Source organism: Phocoena phocoena, chromosome 1, assembly GCF_963924675.1.
Source record: "Phocoena phocoena chromosome 1, mPhoPho1.1, whole genome shotgun sequence".
Classification (NCBI taxonomy): Eukaryota; Metazoa; Chordata; class Mammalia; order Artiodactyla; family Phocoenidae; genus Phocoena; species Phocoena phocoena.
The window spans coordinates 109,099,392-109,118,737 of NC_089219.1; the positions used below are offsets into that span (position 1 = coordinate 109,099,392).

Below are 19,346 nucleotides of genomic sequence, written 5' to 3' on the forward strand. Positions count from 1 at the left end.
GGGAAGAAAAGAGCAGAATAAGAAAAAGGATAGAAAAAGCAGCATGATCTGCTTCATCATGCCAAAAGACACTGTTCTCCTACCTGGCGAGTCTCTCCTTATCCGCAGAGCTCTGCTCATCATCCGACCTAGAAACAGAATTAACGAACTAAGCTAAAAGTAAAATAAAAATAAAGAAGGAAGGAAGGAAAGAAGGGAGGGAGGAAGGGAAGAAGGGAAGAAAGAGGAAGGAAGAAAGGAAGGGAGGGAGGAAGGGAAGGAGAGAGGGAAGGGACAGAGAAAAAAGGGAAGGGAAGGAAAGAAAAGAAATAGAACAAAACAGATGCAGAGAAGAGAGGGGAAAATGGAAATATGGACAAGAACCTTGCCTGTAACTCTACAAAGCCATCTGTTAGGATTAAGAAAAAGTAACTTACAGGACAAAGGTCAACATAAAAGCAAGGCCAATATTCATTATAAATTAACATAATCTGAGCACAGTAAGCCAATCATTCTCTGTAGAAACCAAGGATATACAGTTTGAACAAGAAACAAACAAGGGAATACCATTCTCACACAATGCTCCCAATCTGAAAAGAAAATGATATCCACATATGCTATTCTATAATGAAAAAAAATCAAACAGTAAATCATGATAAGAATGTCAAACAAGTGATCACAATCTTTCTATAACACACATATAGCACACATGCACTCACAGACAAAATAACCAAACAGCTTCACTGGAGAAATTACATAAATAAAACTAAGAGCTAAGTTTCTGATATATTCCCTATCAATGATTTGATCCTAAAGTAGTAAATTTCTATTCAGTCACTTTCCCATTTCTCTGCAATAAAGCCATAACATTACTAGATCCTAGTATCAACTCCCCCTTCCCTGGAGGGGGCTACAAAGATTATCACTAAATTTCTCTGGATAACTAAAATACTATAAGGGTTGGTGACAGCTGAAGAAACAAGGTGTTGGTAGGCCAGTTTATCAGTAATCAATTCTATCTTAAATATATATATATATATAAATATAAAGAGATTAACAACAAATAGAGTAACAAAAAAAGTCTAAGTATGACATAACAGGCTGAAAGACTAGCTATTAAAAATGACAAGTATAATGACTTTATCAATATATGGGAAAGTTTCTAAAAAATGGCCAGCAGGAAAAAAAAGAGACAAAAAATAACACAGTAATGATAAGAACCATGTGAAAACTTATGCATACTTACCAGAAGAGAAAGAAAACAGTGATATTAAGTGAAGTTTCATGTTCATTGGGTTGTTATAATTCCTTAACAAACTACAAATCATTTTTTCAAAAAGTTGGGAAAATTCATTTAAGCTTCTAAAGACCCTCTAACTGAATTCCGAAGGAGGATATGTGAGGTGAACTAGCTTAACAAATCATATCTTAAAGAAATGAGTTCTGGGAATTCCCTGGAAGTCCAGTGGTTAGGACTCCACACTTTCACTGCTGAGGGCACAGGTTCAACCCCTGGTCAGCGAACTAAGATACCACAAGCCACACAGTGTAGCCAAAAAGAAAAAAAAAAAAGAAAAAGAAATGAGTTCTTTTGTTTGAAAGTTAAATATCAAAAATTCCTATTACTACTCCTACCCCTACAGATCCATAATCCCTTACCCACTCTAATATTTCCGAGTGAAATACATGAATGTATAAATATTCACATTAAGCAAGACAAATGAAGTCTAAAACAGTTCAGGTCATGTTTTCATAGCTTTTAGGAATTTCAGTCAAGAGACTATGAACCTGTACCACCACCACTACTATTTGATGGCTTCACTTTCTAATGCAGCTTTTGGAAAACTACTCCCCAAATCCCTATTATTAACTTCTCATTTTAGAGATGGTCCACATCCTAAAATGTTTACAAGTATCTACTTCGATAAACAAATTCTTCAAAAACCTCTTAAATTCACTCCTTTCCTACTGTCATTGCCACCATTCTAGCCCAGGCCCTCACGATTTTATCACTGTCTTATTATTTCTATAGCCTCATATCTACCTCCCTGACTACAGTGCTTCTGTTTAATCAGTCCTATATACTGCTATTAGAGAAAAATCCCATATGCATTTTATATATTAGCATCTCATTCAAAGCTTATGATGGCATCTCACTGCTTCAGAGTAGTTTTAAACTACTCTGACTGATATTTCTTAGCCCTCTACATCAATTGTTCTCAATGTATGGGCCCCAGACCAGCAGTATCAGCAATGAATAAATAGTAAATGCTTATTAGTTAAGCACTAGATTTGGGATTATTCATTTTTCTGAGGTGGCTGCAAACTCGATATTTAAAAAACAAATAACTTACTACTTAATAATATATAGAATAAACTTTCTAAAAATAAATCAATATTTGACTTGAGAAGGATCTGTTTAATAAAGCACATTATTTTTCATCCTCTTGACAGATAAACATATTTTTTCAATAAAAACTCCAGTCTTCACATAAATCATTTCTTTGCTGTTATTTTTAAAAGAATAAAACCATTATCTATACAGATTTTGTAGATCCACTTAATAATAAATGCAACAAAGAAATTCATATTGTTTGTGTTCCTGTGGACACCCAGCAAGCACACTGTATAGCTATCTAACACATACATAAAAACACCGGGTAAAATATACCATTAGTTTGAAGCCATAAGTCTGAAGCCCTGTTACCCGAATGTAAACAACAAGTATAATACTAAATTTCAACAGCTTTCAGAAGAAGAAACAGACTGGATAGAGAAATTAACTCTCACTGAGATAAAATCAAAACTCAGTATTTTTGAATTGCCTGGTCCCACGACAAGGACCAAGATGCTCTACTACATTACCTGGCAAACCGCTCCTTATCATTAGACATCTGATCGTCATCACACCTGAAGGAGAAAAAAAGGGGCTTAGTCCAAGGCATTACACTTGTTATATCTATTTCACTCTGAAAGGAAAACTAGAAAGGGGTAAAAAATATTCAACAAAAAAAAGCCAATGAAAAGGCATCACAAAACAATAGAGATAATAACAGCATCCCACAGAACTTAAAAACCCATGACTAGGTTTCTAATGTGTCCTTTACTCTTACTTATCAGACACTCCAAAAAAAGATGATGATCTCATGAGGGCACAGCTGACTACCCTGTCAACACCACTGAGGTTAGGGATTGTTTTGTTTTTGTTTTTCATTAATTATGGCAAAAACCGTGTAACACAAAATTTACCATCTTAACCATTTTTAAGTGTACAATTCAGTAGTGCTAACCACAATATGTTCACACTGTTGTACAAAATATCTCTAGAACTTTTTCACCTTGAAAAACTGAAATTCTATAGCTACTGAACACCATCCTCCCACTCTCCCCGCCCCCATCCCAAGCCCAGCTCCTGGCAACCACCATTCTACTTTCTGTCTCTCTGATTTCGGCTACTTTAGATCCTCATATAAGTGAAATCGTACAGTATTTATCTTTTTGTGACTGGCTCATTTCATTTAGTATAATGTCCTCAAGGTTCACCCACGTTGTAGTATGTGATAGAACTTCCTTCTTTTTTAAGGCTGAATAATATTCCACTAGCTGTATATACCACATTTCTTTATCTATTCATTTGTCAATGGATATTTGGGGTGCTTCCACCTCTCAGCTACTATGAAAAATCGGGCAGTGAACATGAGTGTGCAAATATCTCTCCAAGATCCTGCTTTCAATTCTTTTGGATATATCACCAGAAGTGGCACTGCTGGATCATATGATAATTCTGTTTTTAATGTTCCTCCAAAGTGGCCGCACCATTTTACATTCCCACCCACAGTACACAAGAGTTCCAATTCCCCCATATCCTCACCAACACTTGTTATTTTCTGGGTTTTTTGATGGTGGCGAGCCTAATGGCCTACTCATTGTGGTTTTGATTTACATTTCTCTGATTAGTGATCATGAGCATCTTTCCATATGCTTTTTGGCCATTTGTGTATCTTCTTTGGAGAAATGTCTATTAAAAGTCCTTTGCCCATTTTTTAATCAGCTTGTTTTTTTGTTATTGAGTTGCAGGAGTTTTTCAAGTATCATGGAAATTATCATTTTTTTGTGTGTGTGTGGTACGCGGGTCTCTCACTGTTGTGGCCTCTCCCGTTGCGGAGCACAGGCTCCGGACGCACAGGCTCAGCGGCCATGGCTCACGGGTCCAACTGCTCTGCAGCATGTGGGATCTTCCCGGACCGGGGCACGAACCCGTGTCCCCTGCATTGGCAGGCGGACTCTCAACCACTGCGCCACCAGGGAAGCCCACTACAAACTTTTAATGAAAACAGTGATCTAAGCTGAAAAAAGAGACCTACAATTTACATATTAATTTTGTTTGTTTGTTTGTTTTAATTTACTTTTGGCTGCGTTGGGTCTTCGTTGCTGTGCACAGGCTTTCTCTAGTTGCGGCAAGCAGGGGCTACTTTTCGTTGCAGTGTGTGGGCTTCTCACTGCGGTGGCTTCTCTTGTTGCGGAGCACGGACTCTAAGCACGCAGGCTTCAGTAGTTGTGGCACATGGGCTCAGTAGCTGCAGTGCACAGGCTTAGTTGCTCCGCGGCATGTGGGATTTTCCCGGACCAGGGCTCGAACCCATGTCCCCTGCACTGGCAGGCGGATTCTTAACCACTGCACTACCAGGGAAGTCCTTTCATATTAATTTTGAATCTCAAGAATGAATCTTGCAGATATTTGCTACTCAAAGTGTGGTCAGTGGACAAGAAGCAGCAGCATCACTTAGGAATCTATTAGAATGCAGAATCTTGGGTACTACCACAGACCTAATGAATTGTAATCTCTATCTTATCAAGAACCCCTGGTGGATTTGTACATGCATTTGTTTGAATTTGAGAAGCATTCTAGATACTAGCAACTCTAATATTGTACCTAGAATTTCAAAGCCTTTATATTCTTAAAAATTATTTTATGGTCTCTCTCTCTCTCTTTTTCTCTCTTACTCCTCTTCCTCGTCCTCTTCCTCTGTTGTGTGAGGACACAACAAGAAAGCAACCATCTGCAAGCCAAGAAGAGAGCTCTCACCAGAGCCCAACCACGCTGGCACCTTGACCCCAGACTTCCAGCCTCTAGAACTGTAAGAAAATTAATTTCTTCTGTTTAAAAAAAAAATTATTTTATAGATGTTGTCTGGAGAATATAACAAAATGACACTTGGGACTTCACTGGTTGCACAGTGGTTAAGAATCCGCCTGCCAACGCAGGGGACACAGGTTCGAACCCTGGTCCCAGAAGATCTCACATGCCACAGAGCAACTAAGCCTGTGTGCCACAAATACCGAGCCTGCATTCTAGAGCCCACGAGCCACAGCTATCAGTAGTTAGTTAGTTAGTAGAGCCTGTGTGCCACAACTACTAAAGCCCGCACGCCTATAGCGTTATATATAGCCTATATCTCTCTATTGTCTGTGCTCTGCAACAAGAGAAGCCGCTGCAATGAGAAGCATGTGCACCACAATGAAGAGTGGCCCCCGCTCGCCGCAACTAGAGAAAGCCCACGCACAGCAATGAAGACCCAATGCAGCCAAAAATAAATAAATTTAAAAAATGAATTTTTAAAAAAAATGACACTTGAACAAAATGATGAACAGAGGTAATAAATTACAGCTTTCATCCACCAAGGAGATTTAATATTGATTTACAGATACAACGCAAATAAGACTTTCACTCATTGACCAAAGTGGAGAATTCCAATTAAAAAAAAAAAAAATACTGGGAATTCTCTGGCAGTCCAGTGGTTAGGACTCCATGCTTCCACTGCAGGAGACATGGGTTCAATCCCTGGTTGGGGAACTAAGATCCCACAAGCCGCGAGGCCAAAATAAAAAAGTACCGATGGTCAAATAAAAAAAATTGGTGATGCCTCACTTGGGCATAATGACCTACTTGGTAAGATGAATTATGAAAACCTTTTTTTATGGTTGGGGAAAAGACAAATAAACCTTTTTAAATTTGCATATAGTTTGTGACTACCAGATTTTGTGGAAATGGAAGCAATGACTCAGGGATAGAGCTAACTGATAGGTATAAATAAGACTAGTGGTTACCTCTATCTCATTCATATGCACAACACAGTTCCACTAACAGTATTTATCATTATAATTAGGGATTCCTAATTGGAGGAATTCCCAATGGAAGTGTATGAAAAAAGTCTATTCTTGAACAGAAATTGAAATCTCTACCCCTCTTCACATTTGTTGACACTTATTAAGTCTAAAGAGCTCTCCTGGAGAATTGCTTTCTCCAATATTTTGCAACTATCTCTTTATGGTGGCCAAGCCATGGTTGTTGTTTTCAAGAATATATGGCAGTGTTCCGCGACTAGGCAGTAGCTAGAAACACAAGCTTTCACTTTAAACATTGCAAAAACAACAACGATATTAAAAAAAATACACAGATCGATGTAACTGACTAAACTAAGCATTACAAAACTAAACAATGGCAAGCAATTTACAATATGGGCATCCTCTGTGTAAAAACAAAAACTGAGGAGACAGTGTGTGTATGTGCACACATATATGTGCATTTAAATACACTTACATATGCACTGAATATTTCTGGAAGGATACTTAATAAACTGGAAACTCTAATTGTCTAAGGGGAAGGATTCTGAAGGTCTGAAGTGAGGGAAGATGTACTTTCATTACATATAACTCTGCACTGTTTAAAAATTTTGCAATATAATGTTTATATTTCTTTTAAGAACTTAGTTAATAAAACAAACAAATAATGAAGCCTGGGCACTCACATAATAAAATAAATTGTTTAAAAAATAAGGCTCCTTGGGGACTTCCCTGGTGGCTCAGTGGATGAGACTCTGCGTTCCCAGTGCAGGGGGCCTGGGTTCGATCCCTGGCCAAGGAACTAGATCCCACATGCATGCCGCAACTGAGAGTTAGCATGCCACAACTAAGGAGCCTGCCTGCTGCAACTAAGACCTGGTGCAACCAAATAATAAATAAATGAATAAATAAATATTAAAAAAAAAAAGTTTTAAAAAAAAAAAAAAAAAAAAAAAATAAGGCTCCTTTATTTATTTCTCAAATATTTGTTATTCTGCAATGTAGACACTACCTAGGTAATATTTTCAAATTTGAAAAGAAAAAAGGCAGGTTGCAGTCAAGGTTATCTTCCATTCTTTGACTCTTATTGCTTTCCTTACTTAAAAACAAAGCCAAGTGACTGGTCTTAAGCAAAAATAAAAATTTCCCTTTTCTGAAAAAACTCCTTCATCAATATACTGAAAAGTCCATTTTCAGTTCTCCAGAAGATTCACTACTCAAAGATACAAATTCCAATTCCTGCTCTGTAGGAGAAGTCAGTGAGTATTAGAGGGCATGAAAGATTAGTACATTAATGACCCCCAAACTAATTACACCTTGCAGTATTCACTACCTGGTATAGCACCATCCTGTACTGAATCAGGACTCAGACATATGACTTGCTTTAGCCAATGGGACAACAGCAAATGTCAATGCAAAGCAATAGCTTGATAAGCATTTAGACTGGGACCTGCCCTTTGGATTGCAGCCATCATCATGTAAAGACACTCAGTCTGCCCTCCTTAAGGATAAAAGACCACAAAGAAAGAGATACCCAGCCTTATCAGCTGAGTCCAGTTCCCAGCTGACAAGGCAGCTGAATGCAGTCTTATGAGTGAGTCTAGGCAAGATCAGCAGAATAACCATCTAACCAATCCACAGAATTGTGAAAAATAATAAATCATTGTTCTTTTTAAGCCACACAACAATAGATAACTGACACAGAGGGTCTTGTAAATTCTCTGCTCTCCCCTCATTGAGCTCTTTCCTCTGGAGTTATTACCAGAATGCTTGAAAATTTTATGGGGTATAATGTAATAGGTAACTTTAGTTTTAGGGTGAAGCACTCTCCTTAGGCCTAAAGACAAAAATATTATGAGTCAGAAATATAAAGATAATGAAATAATTTTTAATATCAGAAATCTAGAGAAAGTTTTTTAAGATCTTACCTCAAAAATTTACTGTTCCCTTCTCCATCATCATCAAAATCCAATCTGGGGAAAGCCAACAAAAAATATTATAAGCCTATTGAAAATGCAGAACATTAAAAAAATTCAAATCTACAAGCTATCTGAACACCCACTCAGATGGAAGAAGGAAAAGAGGAAGTGGAATAAGTAAAGGTATATTACCTCTTCCTGTTGTACCAAACTGGGCAAAGAAATTAGCCAATCAAAAGGGAATAACCGGGGCTTCCCTGGTGGTGCAGTGGTTGAGAGTCCGCCTGCCGATGCAGGGGACACGGGTTTGTGCCCCGGTCCGGGAAGACCCCACATGCCGCGTTGCGGCTAGGCCTGTGAGCCTATGCTCTGCAACGAGAGAGGCCATGACAGTGAGAGGCCCGCGTACCGCAAAAAGAAAAAAAAAAAAAAGAATACCTATTGCTACCTTTCATTTTCCTAGGGTAGCAATCCACCTTTGCCAAAGTTTTATATCACAGTACAACCTCTACAAAAGGAGCAGGATCAACTCAAAAAGACAAGAAAAAATTAATATGAATAATTCAGGACCATTTTTCATTTCTATAGTCTGCCTTAGGCTATGTTAAGCTCTCTGAAACATCTCTCAAAACAGTGATGTTCCATAAGGAGTGATTTTAAGACCTCTGGAGGTTGGCTGGTTGGTTGGTTGGTTGTTTTTTGGCTGCGCTGCACAGCTTGTGGGATCTTAGTTCCCAAGGGACTGAACCCAGGATTGAACCCGTGTCCTCAGCAGTGAAAGCGCGGATTTCTAACCACTGAACCAACAGGGAATTCCCCGAAGGTTGTTAAATGATGTTTCTCTCCTTCATTCACCTAATGAACAAGTAATATATGCTACATTCCGGATACTGTGTTAGATGAGGTGAAAACAAAAGACTTGCCCTCAAGGGATTCTTTGCCTAGACAAATAAAATATATAAGTGAGAATGAGAAAGCTTCATATGGAGAGCACAATCAATAAACTTTAAATGTTTAGTAAAAGCAGAGGTGACTTTCATTTCAAGGGGTTAGGCAAGATTATAGGTAACAAGATAGGCCAATCTCCTATTAATCTCTATACTCCATTAAACTAAAACATTACTCATGTTACCACCTTAACCCAATGATCTTGGCATCTCTACTACTGTGATAACCTGATATTATGGGCCTCTAAATGGGTTATATATGAAGTACATAGCATCAACCCTGAAAGTGTCCATTCTTCTTCCTCTCTGTAGCCCCAGATCACCTGTCAAAGTCTACCTATTTACCCAATAACTCCACTTCTAAGAATCTATCCTAAAGAAATAACTCAGAGAAAAAAAATTATATACAAAGATATTCATTAAGCATTATATATAACAGCGAATCTTCAAAACAGTTTAAATGTCCCAAAATAGCAATTAAGTACATCCCCTCTATGTAAGTATTTTAAATTATGTTTCTATAGCATATGTGACAATATGGAAAAAAGGTTATTGTATACAATTAGGTGAAAAGACCAGGCTATATAAACCTACATAATTATATGATTATAACTATTTAAAGAAATCTACACATAGAATAAAGAATGAAGTAATTACACTAAAAAAAACTGATGGGAGATGACTTTGGATAGTAGGATTATTGCTCTTTAGTCTTCTTTCTATATTTTCCAATCTTTCTTTTAAAAAATGTATATTTCTTTTAATATATTTTCCTGATTATCAATAAAACACACTTACTTCAGAAAATCTAGAAATAACTAAAAACAAAAGAAAAAATAAATCACCCATAATCCCATCACCCATAACATCTGATGAGTATCCTTTCAGTTTTTTTGCTATGCACACGTTATTTATATATTTTTTTCTGATAGAGTTGGTATATTACATACACTGTAACCTTTTTTATTTCTTTTTTTTTTTTTTTTTTTTTTGCAGTACGCGGGCCTCTCACTGTTGTGGCCTCTCCCGTTGTGGAGCACAGGCTCCGGCCATGGCTCACGGGCCCAGCCACTCTGCGGCATGTGGGATCTTCCTGGACCAGGGCACGAACCCGTGTCCCCTGCACTGCGCCACCAGGGAAGCCCCATTTTATTCTTTTTTTAAAATATATTTTATTTATTTATTTATTGGCTGCGTTGGGTCTTCTGTTGCTGTGTGCCTTTCTCTAGTCACGGTGAGCGGGGGCTACTCTTCATTGTGGTGCGAGGGCTTCTCATTGTGGTGGCCGCTCTTGTTGCAGAGCACAGGCTCTAGGCATGCAGGCTTCAGTAGTTGTGGCACACGGGCTTCAGCTGTTGTGGCTCGTGGGCTCTACAGCGCAGGCTCAGTAGTTGTGGCACATGGGCTTAGTTGCTCCATGGTATGTGGGATCTTCCGGACCACGGCTTGAACCCGTGTCCCCTGCATTGGCATGCGGATTCTTAACCACTGTGCCACCAGGGAAGCCCCTGTAACCTCTTTTCTCAATATACTGTAAACATTTTTCTGTACCAATACATATTTGTCACTTCTAATAGCTGTACATTTTCAATACAACTTTCTCAATGAATCCCCTAATTTTGATAATACTGCTTCTAATTGTTTGCTATTATATATAACCATAACACTGTGTTTAAGAGAGTAGACAATAAAAGCTAACCTCCCAAGGTTCATATCATAGATCTTCCACTTATTAGCTTCAAAACCTTGGGTAAGTTACTTATTCACCAGATACCTCAGTAAATGAGTTAAAATGTATAAAGCTCTTGGAGACATAGCAAGTCTTAATATGTTACTCATGTCAACACCTTAACCCAGGGATCACTCTTTCATTACTACTGGTAAGAGGAAACTTAAAGACTAGTTGTAACACTAGCTACATAATTATTAAAAGCAAAAGAAAGAAAAAGAAATTCAATACTTTAATACTTTAAAAAGTAGGTAAAATACTACCCATTCTTCCAGGCCTTTCTAAAGCAACCTCTTTTCTGAAGCCTTTCCCAATTTCTAACAACCAATGGTGGTATTCCCATACACTGAAACACACAGCAGTGTATTTGTTCCCTTCTTAGCAAACCTTGCATATTCTATCTTGAATTCTATTTATGCATGTAATGATTATCCCTTTCAGAACATAAGCAACTAAAAGACGAAGACTGTGCCTTATTTACCTTTGTATCCTAGTAGCAATCGGCACAATGACTTACACTAATGAGTCATCTAATAAATAATTTTGGAACTGAATGGACTCTAGGTTCCAAGCAAGGCAACATATCAATAACTTAAAGGAGACATATTCTACAGTTCAGCCTTCTCTAAATTCAGAAAAGTAAAAAGCCTACCAGGGACTTCCCTGGTGGCACACTGCAGGGGACATAGGTTCGATCCCTGGTCTGGGAAGATCCCACATGCCATGGAGCAACTAAGCCCGTGCACCACAACTACTGAGCCTGCGCTCTAGGGCCCGCAAGCCACCACTACGGAGCCTGAGCACCACAACTACTGAAGCCCGCGCGCCCTAGAGCCCTTGTGTCGTGACTATTAAGCCCGTGTGCTGCAACTACTGACGCCTACGCACCTACAGCCCGTGCTCCGCAACAAGAGAAGCCACCTCAATGAGAAGCCCATGCACCGCTACTAAGAGTAGCCCCTGCCTGCTGCAACTAGAGAAAGCCCACGTGCAGCAGCGAAGACCCAACGCAGCCAAGAAAAAAAAAAAGGCCTACCAAAAAAAGTTTGAGAATGCAGATACAAAGCTTAATGAAAGCAGTGAAATTTTCTCAGCAATGGTGAAATCTTTGGGCTTAGCCAGAGTCCTTTACCTCTTAAGAGATTTTTGTTTTAAAAAACAAAATAAAACTCCTTGTAAGAAACTAAGATAAAGACATCAATTCCATACAAAGAAAAATCCAGGGATTAAAGAAAGTTATCTGATAGGAGTGTAGTAAGTAGCCAGAAGAAGTGAGAGGGTTAGGAATAGATGGTTCAGCGACTAACAAAATCAGGCTGGTTTAAAGGAGAGACGTTTGTAACATAGTACACTCAAACTCACCCTGGTCGCCGCTTAATAGCCCTCTGGACAATGGCTCCTCCACCTTGAATCCCAGGCCCAGGGTTTCCAGAGGCAATGGCTGGACCCAGTGATGGTACATCTGACGTCATTTCTGTCAGAGAAAAACAGAAATACAGATTTTAAAAAGATTGTTCTTGCTTATCATCATCATCAAACTGGCTAGAAGAAAGGCTCAAGCTATGGATAAAATCTCAGGAGTTTGCTAGAAAACCCAAATGCTCACGTCCAGGCTGCTTTTCTTGAATTCTTACCCTGGGAAAAGATTTCCCTACACTTCAATTCCCCCAACTTCATACAGTTTGGAAGAGGTAGCACTATATTCTATAGCCTTCTCTTTTAAAAGCTGGTAATAGTGATATAATATTAATCTAAAACACACACACAAATTGGTTTACATATTTCACTAATGCAACAAATATACATAACTTAGCTCCTCTGATTTATTTTTTTTGGAAAATACAAAAAAACCCAAAATTTAAAAAATCACCTAAATTCCAATACTCAAAAAAAATTATATAGAGTAGGGACTTCCCTGGTGGCAGAGCAGACTCTGCGTTCCCAATGCAGGGGGCCTGGGTTTGATCCCTGGTCGAGGAACTAGATCCCACGTGCTGCAACGAAGACCCAGTGCAGCCAAATAAATAAATAAATGTTTTTTTTTTTTAAGTTGAGCTCATTTTATTTATTTTTTCCCTCAGATTATATACACCTATCTCTCTGATCAAAAACAGGCACATTTGGTCATGGCTAATTATGTTCCAGAAAGCCTGCTACAATTTTTGCTCCCACTAACAGGATATGAGAGTACCTATTTCCCTCATCAGAACTGCATATTATACTTTTTAATTTCACCAAACCTGACAGGTAAAAATGGTACAGTATTTGTTGTAATTCTTGTATCTTTCTACATTAGTCATCTGAAATCAATGAGTTGACTCTTCATATCTTTAATATTTTTATACTGAATATCTTTTTCTAATGAATTTGTAAGATCTATCAGTATATAAAGGATATCAATATATAAAAGATAATATATGCCTGTTATGTATTACAAATATTTTTTCATCACCTACCTTAGCCTTTAAATATATAACATTTCACAATTTTATGCTGTAAAATTTATCAGTGTTTTCTTAAATAATTCCGGGATTTCTGTCTTACTTAGGAAAGCTCCCCACCCTCGAGATTATTTCTATATTTTCTTACAATACTTTTGTGTTTCACATTTAGATTTTTAATCCATCTGGAATTTACTACTTATGCCTACCTGGCATAAGGCAGGACTCTGATTATTTTCTTATACATGGTTAGATAATTATTCTAATATCATTTATGGGATAATCCATCCTTTCCTCACTTATTGGAAATGACTCCTTTACTACTTTACTTTTACTTTACTACTTTACTTACTTTACTTTACTTTTAGGTGTCTACAAATAATTGATCTCTTTCTATACTTTTATTCTGTATTAATATATTTTCCAGCTCCTATGTCAATACTGAACACGTTTGATAACTACAGCTTTATAGTACATTTGAATTATCTAATAGGAAAGTCCTCCATTCTCCATTAATTTATTTTACAAAATTTTCTTATTAAATGTCATATACTACTTTTGCTTCAGCCAAAATTAAATAAAATTTTTAAAAATTAAAAAAAAGTTTAAGAGATGAGTGGGAAATCAACACATTCTCTGATGATGGAAAACTAAGGAGGATTTGTCACCAGCAGACCTATAGCTAAACAGGGACTTCCCTGGTGGTCCAGGGGTTAAGAATCTACCTTCCAATGCAGAGGACGCGGGTTTGATCCCTGGTCAGGGAACTAAGATCCCACATGCTGCGGGGCAACTAAGCCTGCGCGCTGCAAGGCCACAACTAGAGAGCCCGCATGCTGCAAACTACAGAGCCCACGAGCTCTGGAGCCCACACGCCACAACTATAGAGCCCACATGCTCTGCAACCCATGCGCCACAACTACAGAGAAGCTCGCGCGCCACAACGAGGAATCCGCACCGCAGGGGAGGATCCGGTATGCCGCCAACAAAGATCCGGCATACCTCAATTAAGAGTCAACACAGCCAAAATAAAATAAATAAGTATTAAAGAGAACTTAAAAGAAAAAAAGAAAATCAGCAAAGATATAGAAGTTCTCAATGATACCTCAATCAACAGGGTCCAATTAACATTTATAAAAACACTACACCCAACAACAGCAGATATAGATTCTTTTCAAGTGTTCCCAGAACATATACCAAGATAGACCATATTCTGGGCCTTTAAACAAACCTCAACAAGTATAAAAGAATTGCGGGAATTCCCTGGTGGTCCAGTGGTGAAGAATCCGCCTTCCAATGCAGGGGATGCGGGTTCGATCCCTGGTAGAGGAACTAAGATCCCACATGCCACGAGGCAACCAAAACTGTGAGCCACAACTAGAGAGAAGCCTGCATGTCACAACTACTGAGCCCACATGCTCCTGAGCCCGCAACTAGAGAGAAACCCACAACGAAGAGCCCGCACGCTGCAAGGAAGACCCAGTGCAGCCAAAAATTTAAAAAACAAATAAATAAATAAAATAATCATAGATTGGATTCTCCAACCACAGTGGAATCAAACTATTTAGAAATCAGTAATAGAAAGAAAACAAGAAAATCTCCATTCACTTGGACATTAAATAACACATTTCTAAATAATCAAAGAGGAAGTCTCAAAGGGAATAAAAAGTACAGTGAACTAAAATTAAAATGAGGGACTTCCCTGGTGGCGCAGTGGTTAAGAATCTGCCTGCCAATGCAGGGGACACAGGTTCAAGCCCTGGTCCGGGAGGATCCCACATGCCGCGGAGCAACTAAGCCCGTGCACCACAACTACTGAGCCTGCACTCTACAGCCCGCAAGCCACAACTACTGAGCCCACCCATGTGCCACAACTAGTGAAGCCCATGTGCCTAGAGCCTGTGCTCCACAACACGAGAAGCCACTGCAATGAAAAGCTCACGCACTACAACAAAGAGCAGCCCCCACTTGCTGCAACTAGAGAAAGCCCATGCACAGCAACGAAGACCCGACACAGCCAAAAATAAATAAATAAATAAATTTATTTTTAAAAAATTTTAATGAAATTACAAGATGGTAAAATTTGTGGGACACCCCAGAAGCTATAGTCATTAAAATGCTATATTAGAAAAGAGGAGGGGCTTCCCTGGTGGCGCAGTGGTTGAGAGTCCGCCTGCCGATGCAGGGGACACGGGTTCGTGCCCCGGTCTGGGGAGATCCCACGTGCCGCGGAGCGGCTGGGCCCGTGAGCCATGGCCGCTGAGCCTGCGCGTCCGGAGCCTGTCCTCCGCAACGGGAGAGGCCACGGCAGTGAGAGGCCCGCGTAACGCATAAAAAAAAAAAAAAAAAAAAAAAAAAAAAAAAAAAAAAAAAAAAAAGAAAAGAGGAAAAGTCAAATCATCTAAACTTCCACCTCAAGAACCTAGGATAAATAAATAAATAAACCAAAGCAAGCAAAAGGAAGGAAATAATGGAAAACACAAAATAATAAAATTTTAAAACAGAAAAACAATTTAAAAATAAAACAAAGAATTCTTTAAATAGATCAATAAAACTGACAAACCTCTAGCAAGACACACAACACACAAACTACCAAAATCAGGAAAAAAAAACCCAGGGATATCACTAGAGACCCTGAAGAAATCTAAGAGATAATTAGGAATACTAAAACTTACACACATAAATTTGACAACTTAGACCAAAAGGATCAATTCCTTAAAAAATACAAACTAAAACAACTGTTCGAACACAACATAGTTGATATGAATGGCCTCATACCTATTAGAAAACTGAATTCATAATTTAAGCACTCTCAAAAAAAAAAATTTCTAGGTCTAGCTGATTTCACTGGAGAATGCTACCAAACATTTAAAGAACTAACAGCAATGCTACACAATCTCCTCCAGAAACTATTTGAGGAAGGGGACACTTACCAATTCATGTTTTGAAGCTAGTATTACCCTGATACAAAAACCAGGCAAAGACAGTAGAAAAACAAAACAAAAACTAGAGATCAATGTTCCTCATGAAAATAGATGCAAAAATCCTTAACAAAATATTAGTAAATAAAATTTAGCAATTTTAGCAAACAGAATTTAGCAATAGCTAAAGAACTATACAACGTGACCATGTGTTTTATTCAAGGGAAGTAAACTGGTTCAATACTTAAAATCAATCAACATATTAATTGGCTAAGAAGAAAAATAACATGATCATATCAGCCTATGCATAAAAAGTATTTGCTAAAATTCAATACCCATTCTGATAAAAACATAGAAAAATTAAAATAAAGTGAAACGTCCTCACCTTGATAAAAGTATCTATAAAAAGAAAGAAAAAAAACTACTGCTAATATTATACTTAATGGTGAAAGACAATGTTTTCTCCCTAAGATTTGGGAACTAGGAAAAAATGTTCACTCTCATCACTTATTTAAACATAGTGTGGGAAGTTCTAGCCTGTGCAAAAGTGCAGGAAAAGGAAATAGAAGGCATACAGATCAGAAAGGAAAAAATAAAACTGTCCCCATTTGCAGATTACATGATTGTCTTTGCAGAAAATCCTAAGGAATCTACGAAAACAAACAAAAAACCTTCCTAGAACAAATAAGTGAATTCAACAAAGTTGCAGTATACAAAATAAATATACAAAAATCAACTGTGTTTCTATATACTAGCAATTAACACATGGGCATCAAAATTTAAACTATAAAACCATTCATAACCACTTCAAAAAAGAAAAAATATTTAAGTGTAAATCTATCAAACAGGCACAAGATTTGTGTGCTGAAAGAATGCTGATCAAAGAACCAAAGACCTAAATAAATGGAGAGACATACCATGTTCATGGATTGGAAGACTCAACAAAAGATGTTAATTCTCTTCAAACTGATAAACAGGTTTAATGCAATTCCTATCAAAATTCTACCCAGATGTTTTTGAAGATATAAACATGACCATTCTAGGGACTTCCCTGGTGACACAGTGGTTAAGAATCCGCCTGCCAATGCAGGGGACACAGGTTCGATCCCTGGACTGGGAAGATCCCACATGCCACGGAGCAACTAAGCCTGCAAGCCACAACTACTGAGCCCATGTGCCTCAACTACTGAAGCCCGCATGCCTAGAGCCCATGCTCCACAACAAGAGAAACCACTGCAATGAGAAGCCTGTGCACTGCAATGAAGAGTAGCCCCTGTTCGCTGCAACTAGAGAAAGCCCGCACACAGCAATGAAGACCCAACGCAGCCAAAAACAAAAATAAATAAAAACTAATGGTTTAAAAAAAAAAAAACTAAAAAACTAATTGTATTAAAAAAAATGTTTTTTAACTAAAAAAAAATTTTTTTAAATTAGGGCTTCCCTGGTGGCGCAATGGTTGAGAGTCCGCCTGCCGATGCAGGGGACACGGGTTCGTGCCCCGGTCCAGGAAGATCCCACATGCTGCGGAGCGGCTGGGCCCACGAGCCATGGCCGCTGAGCCTGCGCGTCTGGAGCCTGTGCTCCGCAACGGGAGAGGCCACAGCAGTGAGAGGCCCGCGTACCAAAAGAAAAAAAAATTAAACATGAGGCTTCCCTGGTGGCGCAGTGGTTGAGAGTCCGCCTGCCGATGCAGGGGACACAGGTTCATGCCCCGGTCCAGGAAGATCCCACATGCCGTGGAGCGGCTAGGCCCATGAGCCATGGCCACTGAGCCTGCGCGTCCAGAGCCCGTGCTCCACAACGGGAGAGGCCACAACAGTGAGAGGCCCGTGTACCACAAAAAAAATAAAAATAAATTAAAAATTAAACATGACCATTCTAAAATTTATACAGGAAGGTAAAGAAACTATAATAGCTAAAACAAAGAAAAAGTGGGAGAAAAGTCTACCTGAAAGACTTCTAATATAGCTACAGCAATTAAGACTGTGTGGCCCTGGCAAACGGACAGACACTTAGATCGATGGAATCCAGAAACAGACCCACACAAATGTGCCCAAATGATTTTGACAAAAGTGCAAAAGCAATTCAATGGAGGAAAGATAGCCTTTTCAACAAATGGTGCTAGAGCAACTAGACATCCATAGGCAAAAAAATGAACCTTGACCCCTTATACAAAAATTAATCAAAATGGATCATGGACTTATATGTAAAGTGTAAAACTATGTAACTTTTAGAAAAAAACACAGGAGTCGGACTTCCCTGGTGGCGCAGTGGTTAAGAATCCGCCTGCCAGTGCAGGGAACACGGGTTCGATCCCTGGTCTGGGAAGATCCCACATGGCGCAGAGCAATTAAGCCCGTGTGCCACAACTACTGAGCCTGCGCTCTAGAGCCCATGAGCCACAACTACTGAGTCCACGTGCCACAACTACTGAAGCCTGTGCACCTAGAGCCTGTGCTCTGCAACGAGAAACCACCGCATAAGAAGCCCACGCATGGCAACGAAGAGTAGCCCCCGCTCGCCGGAACTAGAGAAAGCCCACATGCAGCAATGAAGACCCAACGCAGCCAAAAATAAATAAATAAATTTTTTAAAAAAAAGGACAAAATCTGCAGGATCTAGGGGCTAGTCAAAGAGTTCTCAGACTTGGTACCATAAGCATGATCCACGAAAGGAAAAACTGGTAAACTGGACATCACTGAAATGAAAAACTTTTGCTCTGTGAAAGACTGTGAGAAGATCAAAAGACAAGTTACAGAGTGAGAAAAAAATTGCAACAAAGGATAAAGGACTTCTATCTAGAATATAAAAAGAACTCTCAAAACTCCGGTAAAAAAGCAAACAGTCTTGAACAGACATTTTTCCAAAGAAGATACACAAATGGTAAATAAGCATTTGAAAAGATGTTCAACGTCATTAGCCAAGAGGGAAATGCAAATTAAAGCCACAATAAGATGCACTACATACCTATCATAATGGCTAAAAAATAATAATAATAAATACCAAATGCTAGGAAGGATAGAGAAAAAGATCACTTACACATTGCTGGTGAGAATATAATATAGTGCAGTCACTTCAGGAAACAGTATGGGAGTTTCTTTAAAAACTCAACATGCAATTAACATACAATCCAGCCCTGCACTTGTGGGTATATATCCCAGAAAAATGAAGACTTACATTTATACAAAAACCTGTACATAAATATTTAGAGCACTTTTATTTTTAATAGCCAAAAACTGGAGAAAAACTCCAGATGTCCTTCCAAAAGTAAATGGTTAAACTGATAT

At 38.7% G+C, this 19,346-nt stretch overlaps 1 protein-coding gene across 5 annotated transcripts in view; it reads right to left on the minus strand.

The window, feature by feature from the left end:
• Nucleotides 1-19,346, minus strand: part of ARNT (aryl hydrocarbon receptor nuclear translocator) — a 62,448-nt gene that overhangs the window by 25,563 nt on the left and 17,539 nt on the right. For 2 of the 5 annotated variants that reach the window (XM_065884860.1, XM_065884851.1), the window contains exons 1-4: nucleotides 12,060-12,169; nucleotides 8,031-8,075; nucleotides 2,845-2,889; nucleotides 84-128 (exon numbers count right to left, since the gene is read on the minus strand). In XM_065884860.1, the coding sequence (XP_065740932.1) occupies nucleotides 84-128; nucleotides 2,845-2,889; nucleotides 8,031-8,075; nucleotides 12,060-12,169 (245 nt within the window). Of the gene's footprint in view, nucleotides 1-83; nucleotides 129-2,844; nucleotides 2,890-8,030; nucleotides 8,076-12,059; nucleotides 12,172-19,346 lie in introns of those variants that run through there. The other 3 variants (XM_065884878.1, XM_065884869.1, XM_065884841.1) reach the window with 2 other exon arrangements.